Here is a 23,869-nt window from a genome sequence, read left to right as displayed (position 1 = left end):
TCCACCTGCAAAGTATAACCTCCCAGAACAACAGAATGGAGATAACTAAATCTGGATTTAGAAGTCCTCAGAGTGTATATTGCAATGAAAGCATGACCAGACCAAGCCACATCAGATGCTTGAAGTTGAACAATACAAGTTCCCCTACTATGAAAATACAAACTCGGCTCAAAACACCAAGCATTCTAAGTAACTGATTCCTACCTGGCGCAGGCTGAGAATTAGGTCATCTTCCTGTGCAGTGAGCTGCACGGCATAGCAGTAACTCATAGGGAGGTAGACCTGCCGACAGTGACACCATAAGGTCGAAGGGTGAGCTGGTACCCATCGCGGGAAGAGCCTGATAGAATTACAACACAGACAAGCTCAGTAACAAGCAAATCCTTGCAAAGCTATGTGAAAGACCAACATCATCCAGCTTTTATTTCATATCTCAGCACGACATCTCACTTCGCTATCAAGACTGCAAACAAAAGCAAAGTCATGTCAGGCAGTAGCCCACTTTATAGGACAGGGTGAGGGCTAAGGATTCCTGAATGCAGAAAGCATTTATAACAAAATAGATGTTAATAATATTAGAAGAGAGAGAGGTGATCTTATGAAAACATAAGATTCTGAAGGGGATTGACAGGGTAGATATTGAGAGGATATTTCCCCTTATGAGAGGATTTGGAATTCGTGGCCGCAGTTTCAAAATACTTTAAGATGGAGAAGAGGAGAAATTTCCTCTCTTGGAAGGTCTATAGAATTCTTTTTAATCTACAAGGGAGTCAAAGGTGATGAGATGACAGGCAGGAAAGTGAAATTAAGATCTTAGGAACAGGAGTATCATTCAGCCCATCAAGCATGCATGGTCATTCAATATGATCCCGCCTGCTTGAGCACTTCATTGCTTTTACCCACCTCATCTGCTTAGGAATCAGAAAATGTGTCAATCTCTACATTAAACATATTCAAATACTCAGCCTCCGTGCCCCTCTGTGAGAAAGAATTTGAGGCCTGAAACCCTCAGAATTAAAAAAAATTCTTCTCATCTGAGTCAAAATACTATCCCACTTATTTTCAAATAATGACCCCTGATTTGAGACACCTCAATCAAATGAAAAATTTCAACAGTATCCACCCTGTCTATCACTTTAACTATTTTTTAAATCCAAAACAGATCACCCCTCACTCACAGAAACTTGGAAACACAAAAAATAGGAACAGGAGTAGGCCATTCAGCACTTCAAGCTTAGCCACTATTCAACATTATGGCTGAGCATCCATCTCAGCATTCTGTACTGTTTGAACCCGTTAGCTCCAAGAACTATATTTGACACCTTCTTGAAAACATTCAATGTTTTGGCCTTAACCACTTTCTGTGGCAGAGAATTCCACAGGTTCACTGCTCTCTGTGTTATTCGCATTATATTTCATCTGCTATGCATTTGCACACTCACTGAGATTGTCAAAAATCACACAGAAGTTTCTGCATCTTCTCCACTGTTCATTCTCCCATCCAGCTATGACATCTGCGAATGTGGAGATATTACATTTAGTTCCCGTACCTAAACCATTCACATATGTTGTGAACAGGTGGAGTCCTAGTACTGATCCTTGTAGTACCCCACTAGTCATTGGGTGCCAATCATAAAAAGACCTATTTATTCCTACTAAGATAACGAAGTGTAGAGCTGGATGAACACAGCAGGCCAAGCAGCATCTCAGGAGCACAAAAGCTGACGTTTCGGGCCTAGACCCTTCATCAGAGAGGGGGATGAGGAGAGGGAACTGGAATAAATAGGGAGAGAGGGGGAGGCGGACCGAGGATGGAGAGAAAACAAGATAGGTAGAGAGGAGAGTATAGGTGGGGAGGTAGGGAGGGGATAGGTCAGTCCAGGGAAGACGGACAGGTCAAGGAAGTGGGATGAGGTGGTAGGTAGGAAATGGAGGTGCGGCTTGAGATGGGAGGAAGGGATGGGTGACAGGAAGAACAGGCTAGGGAAGCAGAGACGGGCTGGGCTGGTTTTGGGATGCAGTGGGGAGAGGGGACAAACTGGGCTGGTTTTGTGATGCAGTGGGGGGAAGGGAAGACCTGAGCTGGTTTTGGGATGCATTGGGGGAAGGGGAGATTTTGAAGCTTGTGAAGTCCACATTGATACCATTGGGCTGCAGGGTTCCCAAGCGGAATAGGAGTTGCTGTTCCTGCAACCTACGGGTGGCATCATTGTTGCACTGCAGGAGGCCCATGATGGACATGTCGTCTAAGGAATGGGAGGGGGAGTTGAAATGGTTCGCGACTGGGCGGTGCAGTTGTTTGTTGCGAACTGAGCGGAGGTGTTCTGCAAAGCGGTCCCCAAGCCTCCGCTTGGTTTCCCCAAGGTAGAGGAAGCCACACCGGGTGCAATGGTTACAAAATACCACATTGGCAGATGTGCAGGTGAACATCTGCTTGATATGGAAGGTCATCTTGGGGCCTGGGATAGGGGTGAGTGAGGAGGTGTGGGGGCAAGTGTAGCATTTCCTGCGGTTGCAGGGGAAGGTGCCGGGTGTCGTGGGGTTGGAGGGGAGTGTGGAGCGGACAAGGGAGTCGCGGAGAGAGTGGTCTCTCCGGAAGGCAGACAAGGGTGGGGATGGAAAAATAGCTTGGATGGTGGGGTCAGATTGTAGATGGCGGAAGTGTCGGAGGATGATACATTGTATCTGGAGGTTGGTGGGGTGGTATGTGAGAACGAGGGGGATCCTCTGGGGGCAGTTGTGACGGGGGCGGGGTGTGAGGGATGTGTGGCGGGAAATGCGGGAGACGCGGTCAAGGGCGTTCTCGACCACTGCGGGGGGTTATAATCACTGATACCATTTATTCCTACTATTGGTTTACTGTCTGCTAACCAATTCTCCATTTATGCCATACAGACTGAGTTTTTCAAACCCCTCTTCAGAGGTCAGCCTAAGCATTTCTGGTGAAATTTTGTTGCACTCGCTTTATGACAACAATATCTTTCTTGAGATAAAGGAACCAAAACTGTACACTGTACTCCACAGGCAATCTCACCTTGCTCCTACACAACTGAAGGCAGGCTTCGCTACTCCTGTACCCAAATCTTCTTGTAATAAAGGCTAACATTCCATTAGCCCTTCCTAACAACTTGCCATATCTGCGTGATAGTTTTCCGTGACTTATTGAGAAGGATACACTTGTTGACCTCTTACAGTATAAGCACTCTACACATCTGTTCCTCCTACTAAAGTGGATAACCTCACATTCTTCCACATTATATTCCATCTGCTATGTTGTGTCCCATTCATTAAGTCCATCCAACTCTCTCTGAAAACATTTTATGTCAGCCTCACAACAAACATTCCCACTTACGTTTTATATCATCTGCAAATTTGGAAGTATTATTTGTAGTCACAAAAACATAGTACCTCTACAGTGCAGAAAGAGGCCATTCGGCTCACCAAGTCTCACCAACCCTCCAACCAGCATTTGTCCAGACCCTGTCTCCTACTCTATCTCTGTAACCCCGCATTTACCATGGCTAACACACTTAATCTGCACATCCCTAGAGGCTATGGGCAATTCAGAAAGGCCAATCCACCTAACCTATACATTTTTGGACTGGGGGAGAATCCAGAGCTTCTGACAGAAACTCACATAGACAGAGGGAGAACATGCAAACTCACACAGATTGTCACCCAAGTCTGGAATCGAACTTGGGTCGCTAGCACTGTGAGGCAGCAGTGTTAACCACTGAGCCACTGTGTCACCTACCTCCAAGTTATTGATTATGCATTATGAAAATTAGGGCCCAAGTACTGATCCTTGCAATTCCCACTAATTATAGCCTAAAAAAGCCCACAGTCAGATCAGCCATGAACTTATTGAATGGTTGTGAAAGTCTGAGGGGCTGAATGGCCTACATCTACACCTCTCTACTGATTCAAAACTACACACAGTGAAAACAGAACTAGGCACAGACACAACAACAAGGCTAGAAATCTGGTCAAAGGTGGATTTTGAGGCAGCTTTTTTAAGAAAACATTTTGGGTCTGAGTGTTCTTTTCTACCATTTTGCCCATAGTTAGAACAAATCTTTTCAAACCAAGATTTGCTTGAACATCGCTTTTTATAGAATTCCAGGATGTTGACACATCCTCTTCACATCTGGTCAGAATTAAACTGTGAATAATCACCCATTGCCACTTGACTCTTTGATTTGATCTCTTTTTCCAATAAATCAGTCTGAACTGGTTCTTCTATTGGATCACTGAATTGTTAAAACAAAATTGTTTAGGGGCGTGAGCATGAATGGCTGGTCCAGCATTTAACGCCCGCCCTCAACTGCCCTTGAGAAAGTGGTGCTAAGTCAACTAAATTGATAGTCCAATTCTACAACAATCAAATAAAAGCAATATATGGCGAATGCTGGAAAATCCTTCTCTCACATTCATCTGGTCCATCACTGACTCCTTCCTTCTCTTCCTTGACTGCACTTTTTGATTTCTGAGAATAGGCTGTCCACCAATATCAATCAGAAACCTGTGACTCCTTCACTACACTTCCTCTTATACTACTTTCCAAAAGGATTTCATTTCATCCTCCCATTCTTTCATTTTTGACACAGTTCTTAAAATGCCACCTGTCTCCAGGCTGCCTCTGATATACCTTGTGCCTCAAGTGAGGATTCCTCCCCACCGATAGCCCTCAACTGCACCTGATCCGTCTCTCATGTTTCCTCTCCTTCCCAGAATATCGATAGGGTTCCCTTGCTCTCATTTTTCACCTCACAAATCTCTGCAATCAAGGGATTATCTTCTGCAATTTCTGCCACCACCACTAAACACTCTCTCCTCCACTGTTAGCATTCTACAGGGACTGATCTGTCCATGATACCCTGGTCCATTCCATCACTTCTAACTCCTCTTCACACAAACAATGGCCTCTTTCCAAGTAATTGCAGAAGATGCAAGATTTCCTCCTTCCTTACTACTCAAGGCCCACACACACTTTCCAGGTGAAGCAATAATTTACCCACACTTCACTCAATCTGCTCTACTGTATTCACTGTTTGCAATGTCCTTCTGATTTCGTGGAGAAATCAAGCACAGACTGGGTAACCACTTTATGGAACACCTCCTCTCTATCTGTAAGAATGAGATCAATCTTACAGGTGTTTGCCGTTTAAAAAAATCATCTTGCTCCCACGCAAACATTTCTGTCTTGGAACTGCCGTAATGTTTCAACATAGTTCAGCACAATCCCAAGAAACACTATCTTATTTTCTGCTTGGGCACTTTACAGCATTTTGCACTCAATATGAAGTTCCACATTTTCAGAACATGACTTCTGTTCCCTATTTTCATTACACAATTTCCCCCCACTACCAACTCATAACTTCTTTGTACTTTTTTTTCCCCCCTCAGCAAATCTGAAGGAGGGTCTAGGCCCGAAACATCAGTCTTCCTGCTCCTTTGATGCTTCTTGGCCTGCTGTATTCATCCAGCTCCACACCTTGTTATCTCCTGGACCCATTTTCTCCTTTTCACACCTAACATTTACACCCATTTTACGTCGCTATCTTTCCTTTACCACCATTAACAACACCCTTTGACTTTTGTTTTGGGTGCCCTCACCATCTGTTCCACCTACTCCTCCTTCATTATCAGCACTAAAAAAAAAACATTTTCCAGCTTGTTTCAATTCTGAAAAAGCCATAGCAGTCCCAAAACATTAACTCTGTTCCTCTCTCCATTGATGCTGCCAGATTTGCTGAGTTATGCAGCAGTTTGTGCTTTTATCTCAGGAGTATCTATGATTATCAATTTTAATTTGAGAAAGTTCCTTATTTTCAAGTGCTCTTCTAACTTACTTACCCTGCTTCGTTACACTTAGCCTAATTGAACATCACATCTTCCCTTTTTAGAGATGTCATATAATTATGAAGGAACTAGAAACCCTTTCTTGCTTTCACCCAACTTTGTTTCATGCTAAGGCTGAGATTGCCTCATTTTGCTTTTTTTCTTCACTGCATTTTTCTGCTGTTCTCAAAGTGGCCATAGAAGCATGAACCATTATGCACATAAAAATCAAAAGTCCTGTGGATGCTGTAAATCAGAGACAAAAATAGAAATTTCTGGAAAAGCTCAGCAGGTCAGGCAGCATCTGTGGAGAGAAATGTTTCTGGTTGAATGATCCTTCCTCAGAAGCAAATGAGAGTTCTCAGAGCCGTTGAGCAGTTCAGTTGCTGATCAGGACTCACCACATCTCTGGAAACAAGGTGTTCATTCCTTCCCAGCTGTAGACATTAAGAATTGCCAACCAGAATTTACCCCAGGATGGGATTCCGACAGCACCACCTGAAATCCATTGTAGATGATTACTTGTCTTTGGTAAACATTTGTAGGTATGATTACAAAGCATTTCACACACCACAGATTTATGCAGGTCAGGCAGCATCAGAGGAGCAGGAAAGCTGATGTTTCAGGTCCCGAAACGTCAGCTTTCCTGCTCCTCTGATGTCGCCTGGCCTCAGACTCCAGCATCGACGGTTCCTCCTCTCAGATTTATGCAGGTTTCATTTTATGATCAGCAAGAATAAGGGGACAATAAATTAATGGAGAAAGCGAAAATGAAAGGGATTAAAGCATGAATAAAAATTTCAGCAGGAGGAATCTTGCTGCAGAGTCCACTGTTAACACAGAAGAAAAACTAAGCAGGTTAGGTGTTGGATAGGATGCAGATTTTGAAATTCAATTTTGCTCCAAAATAGGTTGGAGAAGTTTTGTTCAGAGTAACTTAGCTACAGAACACTGGTAAAAACACAGCTGCAAGCTGTTTTGGTTCTTGATGATATTCTGAAGGAAACTAGCTCACACATAACCTAGTCTGTGAGTAGACCTGAACCCAGGAAAGGTGAAAACAGCATCCACAACAAGGTTACCAGAGAGGCTCTGCACCACAATTTTAATGCTGGACTCGATAATTGCTAATAGAAAACTCAAGAACCCAAAAATAGAGTGGGTGTTGATCAAAACTAAGTCTCACTTTATACTTGTGGACCATCACTTGAGGACTGGCATGTACGTGAGTGAAAAGAAAAGATGCAGGACAATCCCAGGGAAATACTGGCTGTGTCTAGGCAAGTAGAAATGAACAGTACCATGGTAAAGAGAATTGCATTGGAGGATGGCATAGCTGATCATTTCAAATGCTTCAGAGCCAGAAAGGGGACAAGTAAAAACAAACCAAAGTTTTAATAAGAGAGCATGTAACTGGCCTACTTTGGCCACAATGGTCTCAGTGCTCTGATCAGCTGGGACTGACAAGATGTGAAAACAGGATTTTGAGAATGGCATAGAGCTGAAGAAAGACAGATATATAAGGACTGAAAGGAAAGACAGATAGAGCAGGAGTTGAAGAGCACTGATGGGTCAGTCATATCTGCAGAATCACAGGAGGCAGGAATTCTATTGAAGCAAAATAAGACATTCCCATTCATGAAACCGGGTTGGTTCAGAGTTTGGTGGGATGGGATGCAGCTGAAAGAAGGGCCTAGGGATTAGGTAATGGAGCCCATGGAAAGAATGAGCTGGGGGAAGGTGGAATTTTAAAGTGTTTGCTCCTGACAGCCGAATAGGAAGACAATGTCAATTCCATTCTCTCACTTAATACTGGTCAAAGAAAAAAGAACAAAGAAAAATACAGCACAGGAAGAGGCCCTTCGGTCCTCCAAGCCTGCACTGATCGAGATCTTCTGTCTAAACCTGTCATCTATTTTCTAAGGGTCTATATCCCTTTGATCCCTGCCCATCCATGTACCTTTCCAGATACATCTTAAAAGACACTAACGTGTCTGCGTCTACCACCTCCGCTGGCAACGCGTTGCAGGCACCCACCGCCCTCTGCGTAAGGCACTTGCCACACATATCTCCCTTAAAAACTTTCCTCCTCTCACTTTGAACTCATGACCCTGGTAACTGCGTCCCCCACTCTGGGGAAAAAGCTTCTTGCTATCCACCCTGTCTATACCCCTCATGATTTTGTAGACCTCAATCAGGTCCCCTCTCAATCTCCATCTTTCTAATGAAAATAAGCCTAATCTACTCAACCTTTCTTCATAGTTAGCACCCTCCATACCAGGCAACATCCTGGTGAACCTCCTCTGCACCCTCTCCAAAGCATCCACATCCTTTTGGTAATGTGGCGACCAGAACTGTATACAAATGTGGCCGAACCAAAGTCTTATACTTCGTGGTCCTCACGAAGTTTCAGCTAAAATTTAAACTGCTGCTAAATTTCAGGGGACACAGTTTGGAAAAGCTATTCCATGCTGAAGCCATCATCAGTTGCTCATGCACTAGCTGCAGGTGGGCTAGATAGCAGCCTCCTGGACAGACAGGATGTTCCACATCACAGTCACAGCTTCTCTGCCCAACTCTACGGCTGTTCACACAAAGCCTGAGAGAGTACAAATGTGCTAAGAGTGTATTTCAAGTGAAATTTTACTTGTAAATACTTCACGTTACATTGACTTCACATTATTTAAACATTCGCCATCATTAACTGGTGATAATTAATCTTGCAGTCAGAGGGTGAATTTTACTGGCACATTTCATGGATGGCATGCATCGATTGTTAGAGGGGAGTTAGGGGCATTTTTATTGTGGAAGTAATAGTGTTGTGTTTTTTGTTCATTTGTAATGGAAAATTCACTTACGTGTCCAGTCACTCTATGAGACATGAGCGACATTGCAGGTTGAGCTGATCTGCTTCCAGCTGGCGTTGCTTGAACTACATTCTCCGAGGATAACTGAGATCTTGTAGGAAAGGTGAGCGTAGGTGGGGAGGTAGGGAGGAGATAGGTCAGTCCAGGGAGGACGGACAGGTCAAGGGGACGGGATGAGGTTAGTTGGTCGAGATGGGGGTGGGGCTTGAGGTGGGAGGAAGGACAGGTTAGGGAAGCAGGGACAAGGTGGGCTGGTATTGGGATGTTATAGGAAAAGGGGCTTCAAAATCCTAACCCTTGACCTGTCCATCCTCCCTGGGCTGACCTATCTCCTCCCTACCTCCCCACCTACACTCACCTTCACTGGCTCCATCCCTGCCTCTTTGACTCGTCTGTCTCCTCTCCACCTATCTTCTCCTCTATCCATCTTCGACCTGCCTCCCCCCTCTCCCTGTTTATTTCAGAACCCCCTTCCCATCCCCCATTTCTGAAGAAGGGTATAGGCCCAAAATATCAGCTTTCCTGCTCCAGTGTTGCTCCACATCACAGTCACAGCACTGTCCCTCGTTACATCCAGGAGGACAGTCCCTTCCCATTCCCTCCTCCAAACTCCCAGCTCCATGCTCCAATACCTCTTCCACTACTCTCTAACCCTGATACACCACTTCACACCAACCTTCACCCTTCCTGGTCCCAAACTTCCATGGAGGCTGCACCTCTGCCTCCCCTCAGGCTCCCCCTTTTCTCATCCTTCCATCGGCTGGCCCTGCCCTGTAGCCTCCCTCCCTCGCACTCCTTCTCGCCCTCTGTCTGTCTATTTCCTGTGCGGAGCTACTCCATTCTAATCTCCTGGCATCTTTTGCTTCCTGTTGGTATCATTTCTTTGTCTGTTCTTAGCTCATCAGCATTTGACAAATCAGATGTATCATGGAATGTGCTACTTCGAGCTACATTCAATTTCTAGAAAACCTTGAGATGTTCAGTTTGACACACAACTTCTTTATTTCTGTTTGTCATTGTTGCTGGAGCCAACTTGTATCCACTGTTGCTTTTCTCAAATTCATGATTTAAGTCATTTTATTATACCAAGTTAATTAGGGAAGTGACTGTCAAGAGTTTGAAGAGATTTTATTTTTACTGAGCAATCTTCCTAACATTTGTAACCCATTCAGCAAAGGCAGCTACAAACCCTCAACAAAAAGAAAGTTCCTTGCACACTGTGATTAGTTATTTGAAGCCTGACCTTTATCATGAAGGTTATTTCTTGCCCGCACCAGGTCAGGGTCATCTGGTCCAACACCAAGGATTCGTAAGGCTGCGTAATTCAATGCTGTTCCAAACACTGTTGACTTGTCCTCCACATGCCTAGGATTAGGATCAAATGTGTCAACGTTTGGCTTCAGGACGTAGGAAAGTGCACAACAGTTGAGATGAAGGAAGTAACATCTATATCATTAACCTCTTAGTACCAACAGTGATACTGGCATTGGTAAAAGTGTGACAGGTTTTGAAGAATTTTGAAGGTTTTGGCAATCTATTTGCAAAGCAGAGTCAATATAAGTCAGAAACTTCAATGGAATTAGTACGACAAAGAATCAACAGCTCATCTTCCTTTAGGATTAACTCCAATCGTGCAATGTACAACAGAAAGGCTTCAGTCTGCATTCGTCAGTAACCCCGGCTGGAGTTGTTCAAGTCTGGAGTATATTTGGCAACATGGCATTTATTGCGCACGCCAAGCTGGCCTGACAACCCAGGACTGTGTTAGAACAGGGCATGAAACTTCATCAAGCTGAAACATTAACTCTGCCACTGTCCACAAATCTCTACCTGGCCTGCTAAGTATCTGTAGCATTCCCTGTTCTTTTATTTTAGATTCCCAGCATCTGCAGTTTTACACTTTTGGATTAGCAGAAGACCAGAGGTACATGTTGATCACAGTCCAGGTTGAGCAGCCAGTTCCCTTTCCTGATCGTCAAGAACGAATGAGTATTTAGGACAGACACAGTAGGAACTGCAGACACTGGAGAATCAGCGATAAAGTGGAGAGCTGGATGAACACAGCAGGCCAAGCAGCATCAGAGGAGCAGGAAAGCTGATGTTTCGCCTAGACGTTTCTTCGGAAATGGGGGAGGGGAAGGGGATTCTGAAATAAATAGGGAGAGGCGGGAGGCAGATACAAGATGGATAAAGGAGAAGGTAGATGGAGAGGAGACAGACAGGTCAAAGAGGCAGGGGTGGAGCCAGTAAAGGTGAGTGTAGGTGGGGAGTTAGGGAGGGGATAAGTCAGTTCAGGGAGGGTGGCCAGGTCAAGGGGACGAGACGAGGCTAATAGTTAGGAGATGGGGGCGGGACTTGAGGTGGGAGGAGGGGATAGGTGGGAGGAAGGACAGCTTAGGGAGGCAGGGACAAGCTGAGCTGGTTTTGGGATATGGTTGGTGAGGGCAGATTTTGAAGCTTGTGAAGACCACATTGATACCATTGGGCTACAGGGTTCCCAAGCAAAGTATGAGGTGCTATTCCTGCAACCTTCGGGTGGCATCGTTGTGGCACTGCAGGAGGCCCAGGATGGACATGTCATCTAAGGAATGGGAGGGGGAGTTGAAATGGCTCGCAACTGGGAGGTGCAGTTGTTTATTGCGAACCAAGTGTAGGTGTTCCGCAAAGCGGTCCCCAAGCCTCCGTGTGGTTTCCCTGATATAGAGGAGGCCACATCTGGAACAATGTATACAGTATACCACATTAGCAGATGTGCAGGTGAACAGCTGCCTGATGTGTAAGGTCTTCTCGGGAGCTGGGATGGGGTTGAGGTGTAGGGGCAGGTGGAGCACTTCCTGCAGTTGCAGGGAAAAGTGCAGGGTGTGGTGGGGCTGGAGGGGAGTGTGGTGCAGACAAGGGAGTCATGGAGAGAGCGTTCCCTCCGGAAAGCAGATAAAGGTAGGGGAAGGAAAAAATGTCTTTGATGGTGGGGTTGGATTGCAGATGATGGATGTGTCAAAGGATGACGCGTTGGATACTGAGGTTGGTGGAATTTTACGTGAGGACGAGGGGGATTCTGTCTTGGTAATTATTGCGGGGAAGGGGTGTGAGGGATAAGTTGCAGGAAATGTGGGAGACACGGTGGAGGGTGTTCTCAACCACTGAGGGAAGGGAAATCGCGGTCCTTGAAAAACAAGGACATTTGAGATACACGTGAGTGGAATGCCTCATCCTGGGAGTAGATGTGGCAGAGGTAAAGGATTTGGGAACAGGGGATGGCATTTTTGCAGGAAGGTGGGTGGGAAGTGTATTCGAATGTGGGAGTCAGTAGGCATGAAATGGATATTGGTTTCCAGGTGGAGACCGATATCCATTTCAAGCCTACTGACTCCCACAACTACCAAGAATACACTTCCTTCCATGCACCTTCCATTCCCCATCCTATCTGCTTTCTGGAGGGAACACTCTCTCCGTGATTCCCTCGTCCGTTTTGCACTCCCCTCCAGCCCCACCACACCCGGCACTTTTCCCTGCAACCTGCCCCTACACCTCACCCCCATCCCAGGCCCCGAGAAGACCTTCCACATCAAGCTGATGTTCACCCGCATATTTGCTAATGTGGTATACTGTCTCCGTTGTTCCAGATGTGGCCTCCTCTACATCGGGAAAACCAAGCGGAGGCTTGGGGACCACTTTGCGCAATACCTATGCTTGGTTCGCAACAAACAACTGCACCTCCCAGTCGTGAACCATTTCAACTACCGCCCCCCCCCCATTCCTTAGATGACATGTCCATCCTGGGCCTCCCTGCAGTACCACAACGATGCCACCTGAAGGTTACAGGTACAGCACCTCATACTTCACTTGGGAACCCAACAGTATCAATGTGGACTTCACAAGCTTCAAAGTCTGCCCTCCCCCAACCGTATCCCAAAAACACCCAGCTTGTCCCTGCCTCCCTAAGCTGTCCTTCCTCCCACCTATCCCCTCCACCCACCTCGAGCCCCACTCCCATCTCCTAACTAACAGCCTCATCCTGCCCCTTGATCTGTCTGTCCTCCCTGGGCTGACAAATCCCCTCCCTAACTCCCCACCTACACTCACCTTCAGTGGCTCCATACCTGCCTCTTTGACCTGTCTGTCTGTCTCGTCTCCATCTCCATCTGCCTTCTCTTTTATTCATCTTCTATCCGCCTCCCCCTCTCTTCCTATTTATTTCAGAATCCCCTTCCCCTCCTCCATTTCTGAAGAAGGGTCTAGGACCGAAACGTTAGCTTTCCTGCTCCTCTGATGCTGCTTGGCCTGCTGTGTTCATCCAGCTATACACCTTGTTATCTGAGTTTTTAGGACAAACGGCTTTTATGTTCATTTTCAATTAGAAGCCATCTCATGAAGAAGCAGAGTTGTCAAAGTAAATTCTCTCCGTGATTTCTCCGTGATTGTGCTGCTGAGATGTTCAATTCGCAACCTTGAGGCTGCTGTCAAAACAGTAGAGTCCATGATATCTCTTCCGATGCCTCCTTACATCTTATCTGGGCCTGCACATTTAAGCACCTTTAAAGTTGCTAACCCCACGAGTACCTCCTCACTCTTACTTTGTTTGAGCATGTCACAGTCCTCCATCCTGATATCTGTACCTGCATAATCCTTTTCCATTGTAAAGACCAATGCAAAATATTCATTAAGTCAGATCCTATGTCTTCATGATCCACAGTCTATCTCAATAGTCCCCAATAGTTTCTATTCTTTCCCTTATTATTCTCTCGTTCATTATAAATTTTGGATTTTTCTTTATTCGACCCACAAATGTTTTCTCATGCAGTCTTTCAATTTCCCTAAATTTTCTTTTTAAGTTTTCCCCTTGTACTCTTTACACTCCTTTAAGGGATTCTGCTGTACTGAGCCCTCTGCGTCTGCCATTGCTTCCCTTTTTTGGTCTTAACTCCACCCTTTCTGTCACTTGAAACAGATTTCTCCAATTTTCGTCCCACTTCTTGTCTTTACAGAAGATGTTTTCCCCTTCGAATACCTCCCACTACTAAGACACATTAGCTACACCAGGGGGCAAACTATATCCTATCTTAGTAAAGTTAGCCTTTCCCCAGTTTGGAACCCTTTTTTCTCAGCCTGTCCGAATCTTTTTCTGTAAGTATCCTAAAGCTAACTGAGTTACTATCACAATCTCCAAAATGTACCCTTCCTGATATGCCTGCCATCTGGCTGATCTCAGTTCTGTATATTAGGTCCAGAAACTTCCCCTCCGTTGTTGAGCTTTGTGCATACCAGCTGAAAAGGATTTCTGGGATGCAATTTAAGAATTTTGTTCTCTCTGTACTTTTGGCACAAGCTATTCCAGTTAATATTTGGTAGTTAAAATTCCCTATTATTACTGGCTTATTATTCCTACATTTGTCTGAAATTCAATTTCATATTTGATCAGCTCTCTCTCCCCCTGAACGTTTGGGGCCGAGGGTACATACTCAACAGCCTGGTTACTTTTTTAGTATCTGTATATTTCGACCCAAGTAGTCTCATTTAATGATGTTTACAAGATATCATCCCTCTCACTTCTATAAAATACTTTGATCAATATTATGACTTCTCCCAACTTCTAACCTCCTCTATTTTGACTGAATATCTTATAACCAGGATCGTTGAGCTGCCAATCCTGCCCATCTTTTGGCCAAGTCTCAGTCATAGCTACAATATTACACCCATGTGCCTATCTGTGCTTTCAATTCATCTGTTTTATTCCAGGGAAACAGCCTATGAAATTTAAGCAGGAACAGGCCGTTTAGCACTTCAAGCCTACTCCATCATGCATCAAGATCATGGCTGGTCTGTCCTAGGTCTCACTTATTCTTTTGTGCCAGGTCAGCACAGCCATCAATTCCTGAGATTTCAAAAATCTATTTACTGTCTCTTTAAATATTTTCAGTGATCCATCCTCTGCATCTCTCTGGGGTGGAGAATTCCAGAGACATTCATTAGCCCCAAATTAAAAATAATTCCTTCACAATTTTAAATGAGTCTCCCTTGATTTGGCCTCCTAGTTTGAGACTCCCCACAAGTGGAAACATCTTCTCAACATCTACCCTGTCAAGATCCCCCAGAATATTCTGAGAAAGGGTCACTCGAAGTGAAATGTTAACTCTGATTTCTCTCTACAGATGCTGCCAGGCCTGCTGAGTTTTTCCAACAATTTCTGTTTATGTGTCCCCTCAGAATCTTGTATGTTTCTTCTAAACTCCAACTAATAAAGGCCCAACCTGTTCAACCGTTCTCAATAAGTCAAATCCTTCATCCCCAGAAACAGCCTAGTGAATCTCTTTTGAACTGCCTTTGATGGTGACGTATCCTTTGTTAAATACAGGGAGCAAAACTGTAAACAGTACCGCAGGTGTAGCCTCACCAACACCCTGTACAGATCATTGGATGTATTTAAAGAAGGCGTAGACAGATTTTTGGAAAAAGAGAAGTTAATAGCTGTGAGGAGCTGGCATAAAACTGGAATTGAAGGTTGGGCAGATCAGCCATGCTGTTACAGAACAGTGAGGCAGCACAAGATGCTGAATGGCCTACTTCTACTCCTATTTATGTTCTTTTGAAATACTGTGAGCTCCTTTCTTGTGAAATAACGTTTTGTGGGCACCTATATCACTATTGCCAGTGCAATGATAACTTTCCTTATTAACAAAGCTGCCCCACCTTCCTTTCCTTTTTACCTATTCTTCTGAAGCATTGAATACCCTTGAATAATGAGTTCCCAGTCCTGGTCACTCTGTAACCAGATCTCTTTAATAGCTATCAAGTTATATTAATTCATTTCTGTTCATGCCATCAAGTCATCTATCTCACAATGCTCTCTGAATTCAGATAAAGAGCGTAAGGCTTTGACTTTTTACAATTACTGATCATTCTGTTTCTACATTCTCCTGCACTCTTCGGCATATGTATTGTCTACCCCTTCCTGATACACTTGCATTACTTTGTGTTTCTTCACTATCCTGTACCTCTGCTCTCTAGTATATTTTGATTTTTTAAATTTTCCCTTTGAATAAATCCTACCTCCATCACTGAACAGTTTAAAGCCCATCTACAATCATACTTATACAATTCACCAGGTAACTGGTCCCAGTGTGATTCACGTGAACCCTATCCCAACAAATCAGCTCTCGCTTTCCTCAGTACTGGTGCCTTGAATCAGAAATCATTCCTCTCTTACCAATCTCTGAGCTATTAGTTTTCTGCCCTACACCATTTACACTACACCTATCTTTACATTGCTCAGCTAGCAACCTGGAGAATATGAACTTTGTGGTGCTGCTTTTAATGTACCCTGAGCTGCTTGTAATCCCTCAGAGCAGTCTCTTTCCTAGTGCTGCATATGTTGTTGATACCAGTTGTTGTGGACAATGACAACTGGATTTTCCACTCCCGCTCCAAGTTCCTCTACAGGTCAGCAGAGATGAAACTAGGTAAACAATTCAGCATAGATAATGGGAACTGCAGATGCTGGAGAATCCGAGGCAACAAAGTGTGAAGCTGGATGAACACAGCAGGCCAAGCAGCATCTCAGGATCACAAAAGCTAATGTTTCAGGCCCAAGACCCTTCATCAGAAAAGGGGGAGGGGGAGAGGGCTCTGCAATAAATAGAGAGAGAGGGGGAGACAGATTGAAGATGGATAGAGGAGAAGATAGGTGGAGAGGAGACAGACAAGTTAAAGGGGTGGGGATAGAGCCTGTAGAGGTTAGTATAGTTGGGGAGTTAGGGAGGGGATAGGTCAGTCTGGGGAAGACGGACAGGTTAAGGGGGCGGGATGAGGTTAGTAGGTAGGAAACGAAGGTGCAGCTTGAAGTTGGAGGAAGGGATAAGTGAGAGTAAGAACAGGTAAGAGAGGCGGGGACGAGCTGGGCTGATTTTGGGATGCAGTGTGGGGAGGGGAGATTTTGAAGCTTGTGAAATCCACATTGATATCATTGGGCTGCAGGGTTTAGATTCCCTACAGATTAGATTTCCTACAGCGTGGAAACAGGCACTTCAGCCCAACAAGTCCACACTGCCCCTTGAAACATCCCACCCAGACCCATCCCCCTGTACCCCACACACCCCTGAACACTACGGGCAATTTAGCATGGCTGATCCACCTAGCCTACACATCTTTGGACTGTGGAAGGAAACTGGAGCACCCGGAGGAAACCCATGCAGACACGGGGAGAATGTGCAAACTCCACACAGACAGTCGCCCGAGGTTGGAATCGAACCTGGGTCCCTGCTGCTGTGAGGCTGCAGTGCTAACCACTGAACCACCGTGCCACCCAAGCAGAACATGAGTTTCTGTTCTGCAACCTTCGGGTGGCATCGTTGTGGCACTGTAGGAGGCCCAGGATGTGCATGTCATCTAAGGAATGTGAGGGGGAGTTGAAATGGTTCGCAGCTGGGAGGTGCAGTTGTTTATTGCCTGCAGCGCAATGGTATCAATGTGGATTTCACAAGCTTCAAAATCTCCACTCCCCCCACTATATCCCAAAACCAGCCCAGCTCGTCCCCGCCACCCTAACCTGTTCTTCCTCTCACCTATCCCCTCCTCCCACCTCAAGCCGCACCTCCATTTCCTCCCTAACCTCATCCCGCCCCCTTGACCTGTCCGTCCTCCCCAGACTGACCTATCCCCTCCGTACCTTCCCACCTACACTCACCTCTACAGGCTCCTTTAACTTGTCTGTCTGCTCCTCTCCAACTATCTTCTCCTCTATCCATCTTCGATCCGCCTCTCCCTCACTCCCTATTTATCTTAGAACCCTCTTAGAACCCACTCCCACTTTTCTGTTAAGTGTCTAGGCCCGAAATGTCAGCTTTTGTGCTCCTCTCATGCTGCTTGGCCTGCTGTGTTCATCCAGCTCCACACTTTGTTATCTCTTAAACAATTCAGCATTCTGGACTGTCTGTCTTTCCCTCACTGAACAGTATCTATTCACCTATGTATGCTAGAATCTATTATTACTCTATTTCTCTTTCCTCCCTTTACTTGAATGGCGCTGTGAACAACAATTGCTGTGGTCAGTTCACTCAACCTTCCTGCAGTCTGAGTTTCTGCCAGCTCCTACATACAATAGCTGCAACACTTCACCTGCCCAGCCGTCTCGATTAGTTAATTCATGTAAGTATTTTAAAAGTGAATGTCATAACTGCATTCTTCAACAGCAATAACCGCCTGATTCAACTATGCTCCTTGCATTAAAATATATCCCGTTTATCCTTGCTAAACTCACTTCTTCCTTACTTAGTTTGTATTTCCTCTGCCATCCAGAATAATCCACTAGAGTTTTAATTTCTAATTCAATCACAGGTTTCTCCCCTCCAAACTACTTGTCAGGATACCATCTCCTTGCTGGTTTCGGAAGTCACCACTGTACAAAGACCTTGGAGGTTCGGGCATTGGGAAAAACAATACAGAGGCAGCACTGCTGTCAACCTACTTTAAATCTGGCCCAACAGTAATAGAATCCCTCCTGCAAAGATCTTGGTACCATTGTTCAGATATAACCTCCCTGTACTTGTACATTTCCCACCTCCCTCAGAAATAATCCTAGTGCCTCGGGAATTGAAAGCTTCCCTCCTGCACTCTCTTTCCAGCCACACATTCATCTGCTCTACTTTTCTATCCTTATATTTACTACTATGTGGCTTTAGGAGTAATCTGGTGATTAGTCCCTTTGAAGGTACAATGATAATTCCTTCCTACAGGATCACTTGTCAGGGCATGGGGAGGGTAGCTTGCTGGAAATAATGACTTCTGGCCAGACACTATTATACATTGTTTGAAATCTAAGTAGTTCTTCAATGTTATAAAGGTTCTTTAGCACCCTTACAGGCAGTGAGCTCCAGATTCCCATCATCTTCAAGTTTAGACCAGAATTCAACCCAAGATACCAAAGGAGGAGTACAAAAGAAAGACCAGTTAACATCAGAACAAGCTCTATTTCTCCATTCCGTGTTTTGTTTTGTACAAGTTTTCTAATACTTACAGTCCCCATCCACCATCTAGAAGCTGCACTGAGCGCAGGTATCGAATCATCTCCTTCCTCTGAGCCTCAGACAATGATATCTTTGCTACATGACATGTAATCAGTAGCCCTAAAAGATATGAATCATTAACAAAGATATTCTTATTAAAATACATTTTTGTTTTCAGATTAGGGTAAATTATATTCAACCCTAAACTGAATACACCTTTTTGGGATTAAGATGGACAGCTCCACAATTATTTGAAGTCAGCATTTCCTAAAGTCAGAAGGACCAATAGAAAGCATGTGAGGGATTTCCCTAGACCAGGGAGACAGCCTCAAGAAAATAGATAATGTTACCCTTCCTTATTTTTCCCCATTGATTTACGGGTGTGATGTAGAGATACAAAAGAAAAAAGCAGTTGAAATAATGGCTCGAAACCCAAGCCCTAGCGCCCGCACTACACATCATATCCCAATTTCTCCATTCTCCAGTGTGTTGTTGGTTCTTCTTTACTGGTGGTGTGGGGCTTGCAGGGGCATTTGTTCTGGAAATTTTTCCCTTGAAATGGAGGAGATTAGAAACCAGCATAATGAGGGCGGCATGGTGGCTCAGCGGTTAGCACCGCAACCTCACAACGCCAGGGACCCGGGTTCGATTACAGCATCAGTAACTGTCTGTGTGGAGTTTGCACATTGTCCCCGTGTCTGCGTCTGTTTCCTCCGGGTGCTCTGGTTTCCTCTCACAGTCCAAAGATGTGCAGGCTAGGTGAATTGGCCATGCTAAATTGCCCGTAGTGTTCAGGGGTGTGTGGGATGTTCTAAGGGGCGGTGTGGGCTTGTTGGGCCAAAGGGCAAGAATCTAGAATGGCAAGTGTACCCATGGTCCATTTCTGGAACATTCCCAACTAACCTGGTAGAAGGAATAGGGGTCCACCATAGTCTCCAGCCCAATGTCCATCCTCAGCCTGTAGCTTTGTATAAAATGTCATTCCCTGCAGAACTGCCTCTTGTGGTGTCGCAGCTCTTGGTAAGTCGCTGGTAAATTTACCCTGAAACACAAGGCATTATATGCTTGGATTTTTTTTTAAACCGCATTACACCAAACCTCAAACCCACTGTTCCCCTGTTCTAAGTTTGTGTTCAGGGGTGAATACACAAACACTTCCATTCCTAAGATTAATGTAGACAGGGCAAGGGCGTTTGAATATAGAGATTTGAGCATTAACCTCCTCACTGATCGATCCTAATACCTACCCCAGAACTGCCAGCAAGTTAACTGGTTAATAGTTTCCTGCTCCCTCTCCACTTAAATGGAGTGATTATATTTGTTCACTTATTCTATTCACTTTACTTAATCTTTTCCTTTTGAATACCTGTAAAACCTCTCACTATCCATTTTAACATTTGTAGCTAACTTTCTGTCCTTCTATGCGCTTCTTTATTTTTGGTTCTATTTTTGTGCAGTTATCTGCTTTTCCTTAATATTGATGCAAACTTCAACTGACCCTTCTATTTTTTGAGAGAGTAAAATTTTACTTGTTCTGACTGGTCTGAAACATCTCTGTAAATGTCTCCCACTGCTTCTCTATTGATTTATGTCCTAGCCTAAAATCCCAGTTCACTTCAGCTAGCTCAGCTTCTATGTCCACACAGTTGCCTTATTCAAAATTAAAATACCAGTCTTATAACTTCTCTTCTCCCTTTCAAGTCACAATTCAATCATATTATGATCACTGCTCCATGCTGGTGCCTTTATGGAAGTCACTAATTAGTCATGTCACAATACATAGTACTGAATGGGATATAAACTACACTGAGTTTGGTTCTGATATGGTTGCTCTGAGAAACTCTCCTGTAAGTTTTCTATGAACTCCTAATCCAGTCTATCATTACCAATCTGATTTTTCCAGTGTATATGAAGATTAAAAATCACCCACGATCATTGGCATCCCTTTATCACAAGCATCCAACATTTCTTTCTGAATACTCCATCCTACATTTTGGCTACTGTCCGGGTGCCCAAAAACACTGCCACGAGTGATTTTGCTCCTCTACTGTTCCTTATCGCCACCCAAATTGAATGTGCACCCTGACCTGCTATTTGATTAGATGACGACATCTGGCTGTTCAAAAAAGTTGTTGAGGCAAGTGAAACAGTGTTTTTGAATGCTACTGTTTGCCTTTCGGGTTACTCACAGGCATACAGTGCCCTGGCAATTAATATTTACTTCCTGGAGATTGCAGAGCAACAGGGAGCTACCAACACTCATCTCAACACACAAAAAGAATAATGGTTTAAGCATTCACTGCAATTGAAAACATACAAAATTAAATTGACTACTAATGAGGGTGTTGACATCTTGGGGGAGTGCAGTCGAGATCACATCCAGGGAACCATCAGGCAAATGATGGTACAAGGTGGGCCACAGCAAGGCGTCGGTAAAGGGATTCCTTTGCTGATGATAAAATGGTTTTTCAACAACTTCTGGGCAGTGATTTTAGAAAGATATGAAACTTTGAAAAGTTTCAAGGTGGATTTTCTCTTAACATTGTCAGGGATCAGGGCCAGAGCTAAATGGAGAGACTACAGGATGTGCTTACAAAACTAAGAAAGTCAGGAGAGATAGTAAGAACTACCGATGTTGGAGTCAGAGATAACACAGCGTGCAGCTAGAGGAACACAGCACGTCAGGCAGCGTCAGAGGAGCAGAAAATCTCCAGCTGAACACTATGTTATCTAAGAAAGTCAGGATATTTGGTTTGGTTACTCAGAAAAATCAAGGACAATTTTGATATCTGGAAATAAAGAGAAACTAGCTTCAGTGGTAGAAGTGTCGGTCAGCAAAGGACACCGATTTAAACTGATCAGCAGAAGGATCAGAGGTGGCACAAGAGAACTTTATTAATCCATGGAGTTGCTGTGGTCTGAAAGCGTCAGGGATACAGGTTCAACTGTAGCATTGAAAAAAAAATTGGACATGTAGCTGAAGGAGATACATCTACGGAGGTACAAAAAAAAGGATTTAAAAGGATAGTACAGGCACACATGGTGGTCTCCTATTCTGTATCAGTCATGCCTACCATTTCAGAAGATGAAAGATACAGCAATGAGATTTTATTTCATCTGTGAATCTAGACTTTGCTCTTTCAGTGCTTCGTTTGTAAAAAAAAATGGACTGTACAAGTTAGCTGTCCATATTGGTTTGAAGACAGTCACATGGAAATTCTTAATAATATAGATACATACAGTGTCAAGCCCCACTGAATGTAGCTCCAGCATTGTCTGTTGCCTGTCTTCTGTTTCTCTGTAGTCGGTATACCTCCAAGTCTGTCTGCCCTCCACATTAGACAGCCTCCAGTGTGTCAAATCTGTAGCTGGTTCAGTTTTATATGGGCCACCTCTTCTCCGCAAACACCTGTGAACAGGAGAAATACACATCCTATAGAGCTAACATAAACCCAACATTCACCCTGCCATAGACTAGAAATCACTGGCTGTAATGTGCATTTTTACTTGACTTTGTCTAAATCATCAGTTCCAGCTAGACATTGTTGAAAAGAAACTCACGCACACATTTCTGAAGTGTGGGTGTGTGGACAAATGAAACCTTCTATTGCCTTGGAGGTGTCCCACTTCTCCGAAAGCAAGAAGTTTTGAAACTAATGTATTTTTCACAGCTTTCCAATGTTTGAGTCAGCTGACATATGGAGAGGCCGAAGGCTAAGGAATGTCCTAGATTCCATCATAGACTGTGCTAAACTGGCTTATTTCAGAATCAGTCTGCAAAAGCTCCCTTGAGAGCCTTGTAGGGTTAGGAAGTGGAATTTAGTAAGCCTGTATTCACACTTTTTAACAAGTGTGCAATCATCCTTGAGGTCAATGAAAACTCTGACAGACAGAGCTCATAGATTCACAGAATCCCTACAATGTGGAAACAGGCCCTCTGGCCCAACAAGCCCACACCGACTTTCGGAGAATCCCACCCAGGCCCATCCCCCTATAATCCACCCAACCTACAAATCCCTAAACAGTGTGGGCAAGTTAGCATGGCCAATCCACCTAGCCTGCACAGCTTTGGCCTGTGGGAGGAAACCAGGGCACCCGGTGGAAACGCTCGCAGACGCAGGAAGAATGTGTAAACTCCACACAGACAATTACCTGAGGGTGGAATCGAACCCAGGTCCCTGGCGCTGCGAGGCAGCAGTGCTAACCACTGAGCCAACATGCCGCAACAAACACAAAGGGACTGTCTTGGGAGTGTTCGATAGGGCCACTGTAGAGGTAGCTTAATTTACAAATCACAGGATGCTTCAGTCTGTATTTAATTCTGTGCTATCCTCTATTGCCTACATAATTTGATATACACACACATAAACAACCTATATAACCATTCATATACCATGCCTCCTCTAAATATATAACTCACATGTGTAAGAAAATCTTCTATATCACCCTATAAAACCTTCCTGTATAAAGAATCCCTCTATTTACAGTTCACATATATTGCCCTCTTTCGACTATAATCTCTAAATATAACTAGCCACATAAATATCTTCTCTGCTCAATACAAGCCTCTCTACATCTCTCTCGAGTAGCCCCTCTCTTTATGATATTCTCCATACGATATTCAGAATCTGCTATGTTCTGATAAATTCAATATATGTTATATACGACAGTCTTTATGATACATTCCAAACTACCTATTCCCTACAATGATACCTGTTACATGATTTATCCTCTCTACGATATGTTCTGTACGTTACTTTTCTTTCCATATTCAATATAATACATTGTCTCCATCAAAAACTCTCACCCTACTACACGCTCCATTCTTCTCGACCACACTCGATCAACTCAGCTGACCATGGACCCAGGGACAGGGGCCAATCGGAAGCAAGCGTTGCCCCCAAGCAACCAATGAGCGCTAGGTGGGCGGAGCCCTACGCCGCCAGCGACATGAAGGATCAGTCGCGCGGAGGCGGGGCGTTATGAACAGGTTCCCACCAGTCAGCGACAAGTAGGTACGGCAACGGGCAACCAATCAGCCGGAGGATCGGAGCTTCAGGGCTGGCCAATGGACTGTGATTTGGGTGGGGCTGGTAGACAGGACTGGACGGAATCGATGAGATAACAGGAACTCCAGATGCTGGAGAATCCGAGATGAAAAGG

At 44.5% G+C, this 23,869-nt stretch overlaps 1 protein-coding gene across 4 annotated transcripts in view; it reads right to left on the bottom strand.

Moving 5' to 3' along the window:
- The window catches only part of lss (lanosterol synthase (2,3-oxidosqualene-lanosterol cyclase)), a 116,945-nt gene extending 93,362 nt beyond the window's left edge, over positions 1-23,583 (bottom strand). For 3 of the 4 annotated variants that reach the window (XM_048534487.2, XM_048534488.2, XM_048534490.2), the window contains exons 1-7: positions 23,420-23,533; positions 21,947-22,115; positions 19,610-19,748; positions 18,718-18,826; positions 9,952-10,073; positions 6,243-6,339; positions 205-340 (exon numbers count right to left, since the gene is read on the bottom strand). In XM_048534487.2, the coding sequence (XP_048390444.1) occupies positions 205-340; positions 6,243-6,339; positions 9,952-10,073; positions 18,718-18,826; positions 19,610-19,748; positions 21,947-22,115; positions 23,420-23,475 (828 nt within the window). In that variant the 5' untranslated portion in view covers positions 23,476-23,533. Of the gene's footprint in view, positions 1-204; positions 341-6,242; positions 6,340-9,951; positions 10,074-18,717; positions 18,827-19,609; positions 19,749-21,946; positions 22,116-23,419 lie in introns of all 4 variants that reach the window. The other variant, XM_048534489.2, reaches the window with a different exon arrangement.
- Between the last annotated feature and the right edge of the window lie 286 nt (positions 23,584-23,869).

The sequence above is a fragment of the Stegostoma tigrinum genome, chromosome 7 (genome assembly GCF_030684315.1).
Source record: "Stegostoma tigrinum isolate sSteTig4 chromosome 7, sSteTig4.hap1, whole genome shotgun sequence".
Classification (NCBI taxonomy): Eukaryota; Metazoa; Chordata; class Chondrichthyes; order Orectolobiformes; family Stegostomatidae; genus Stegostoma; species Stegostoma tigrinum.
Note: the sequence above shows the minus strand (reverse complement) of the source record. Positions and strands in the feature narration are given on the sequence as shown.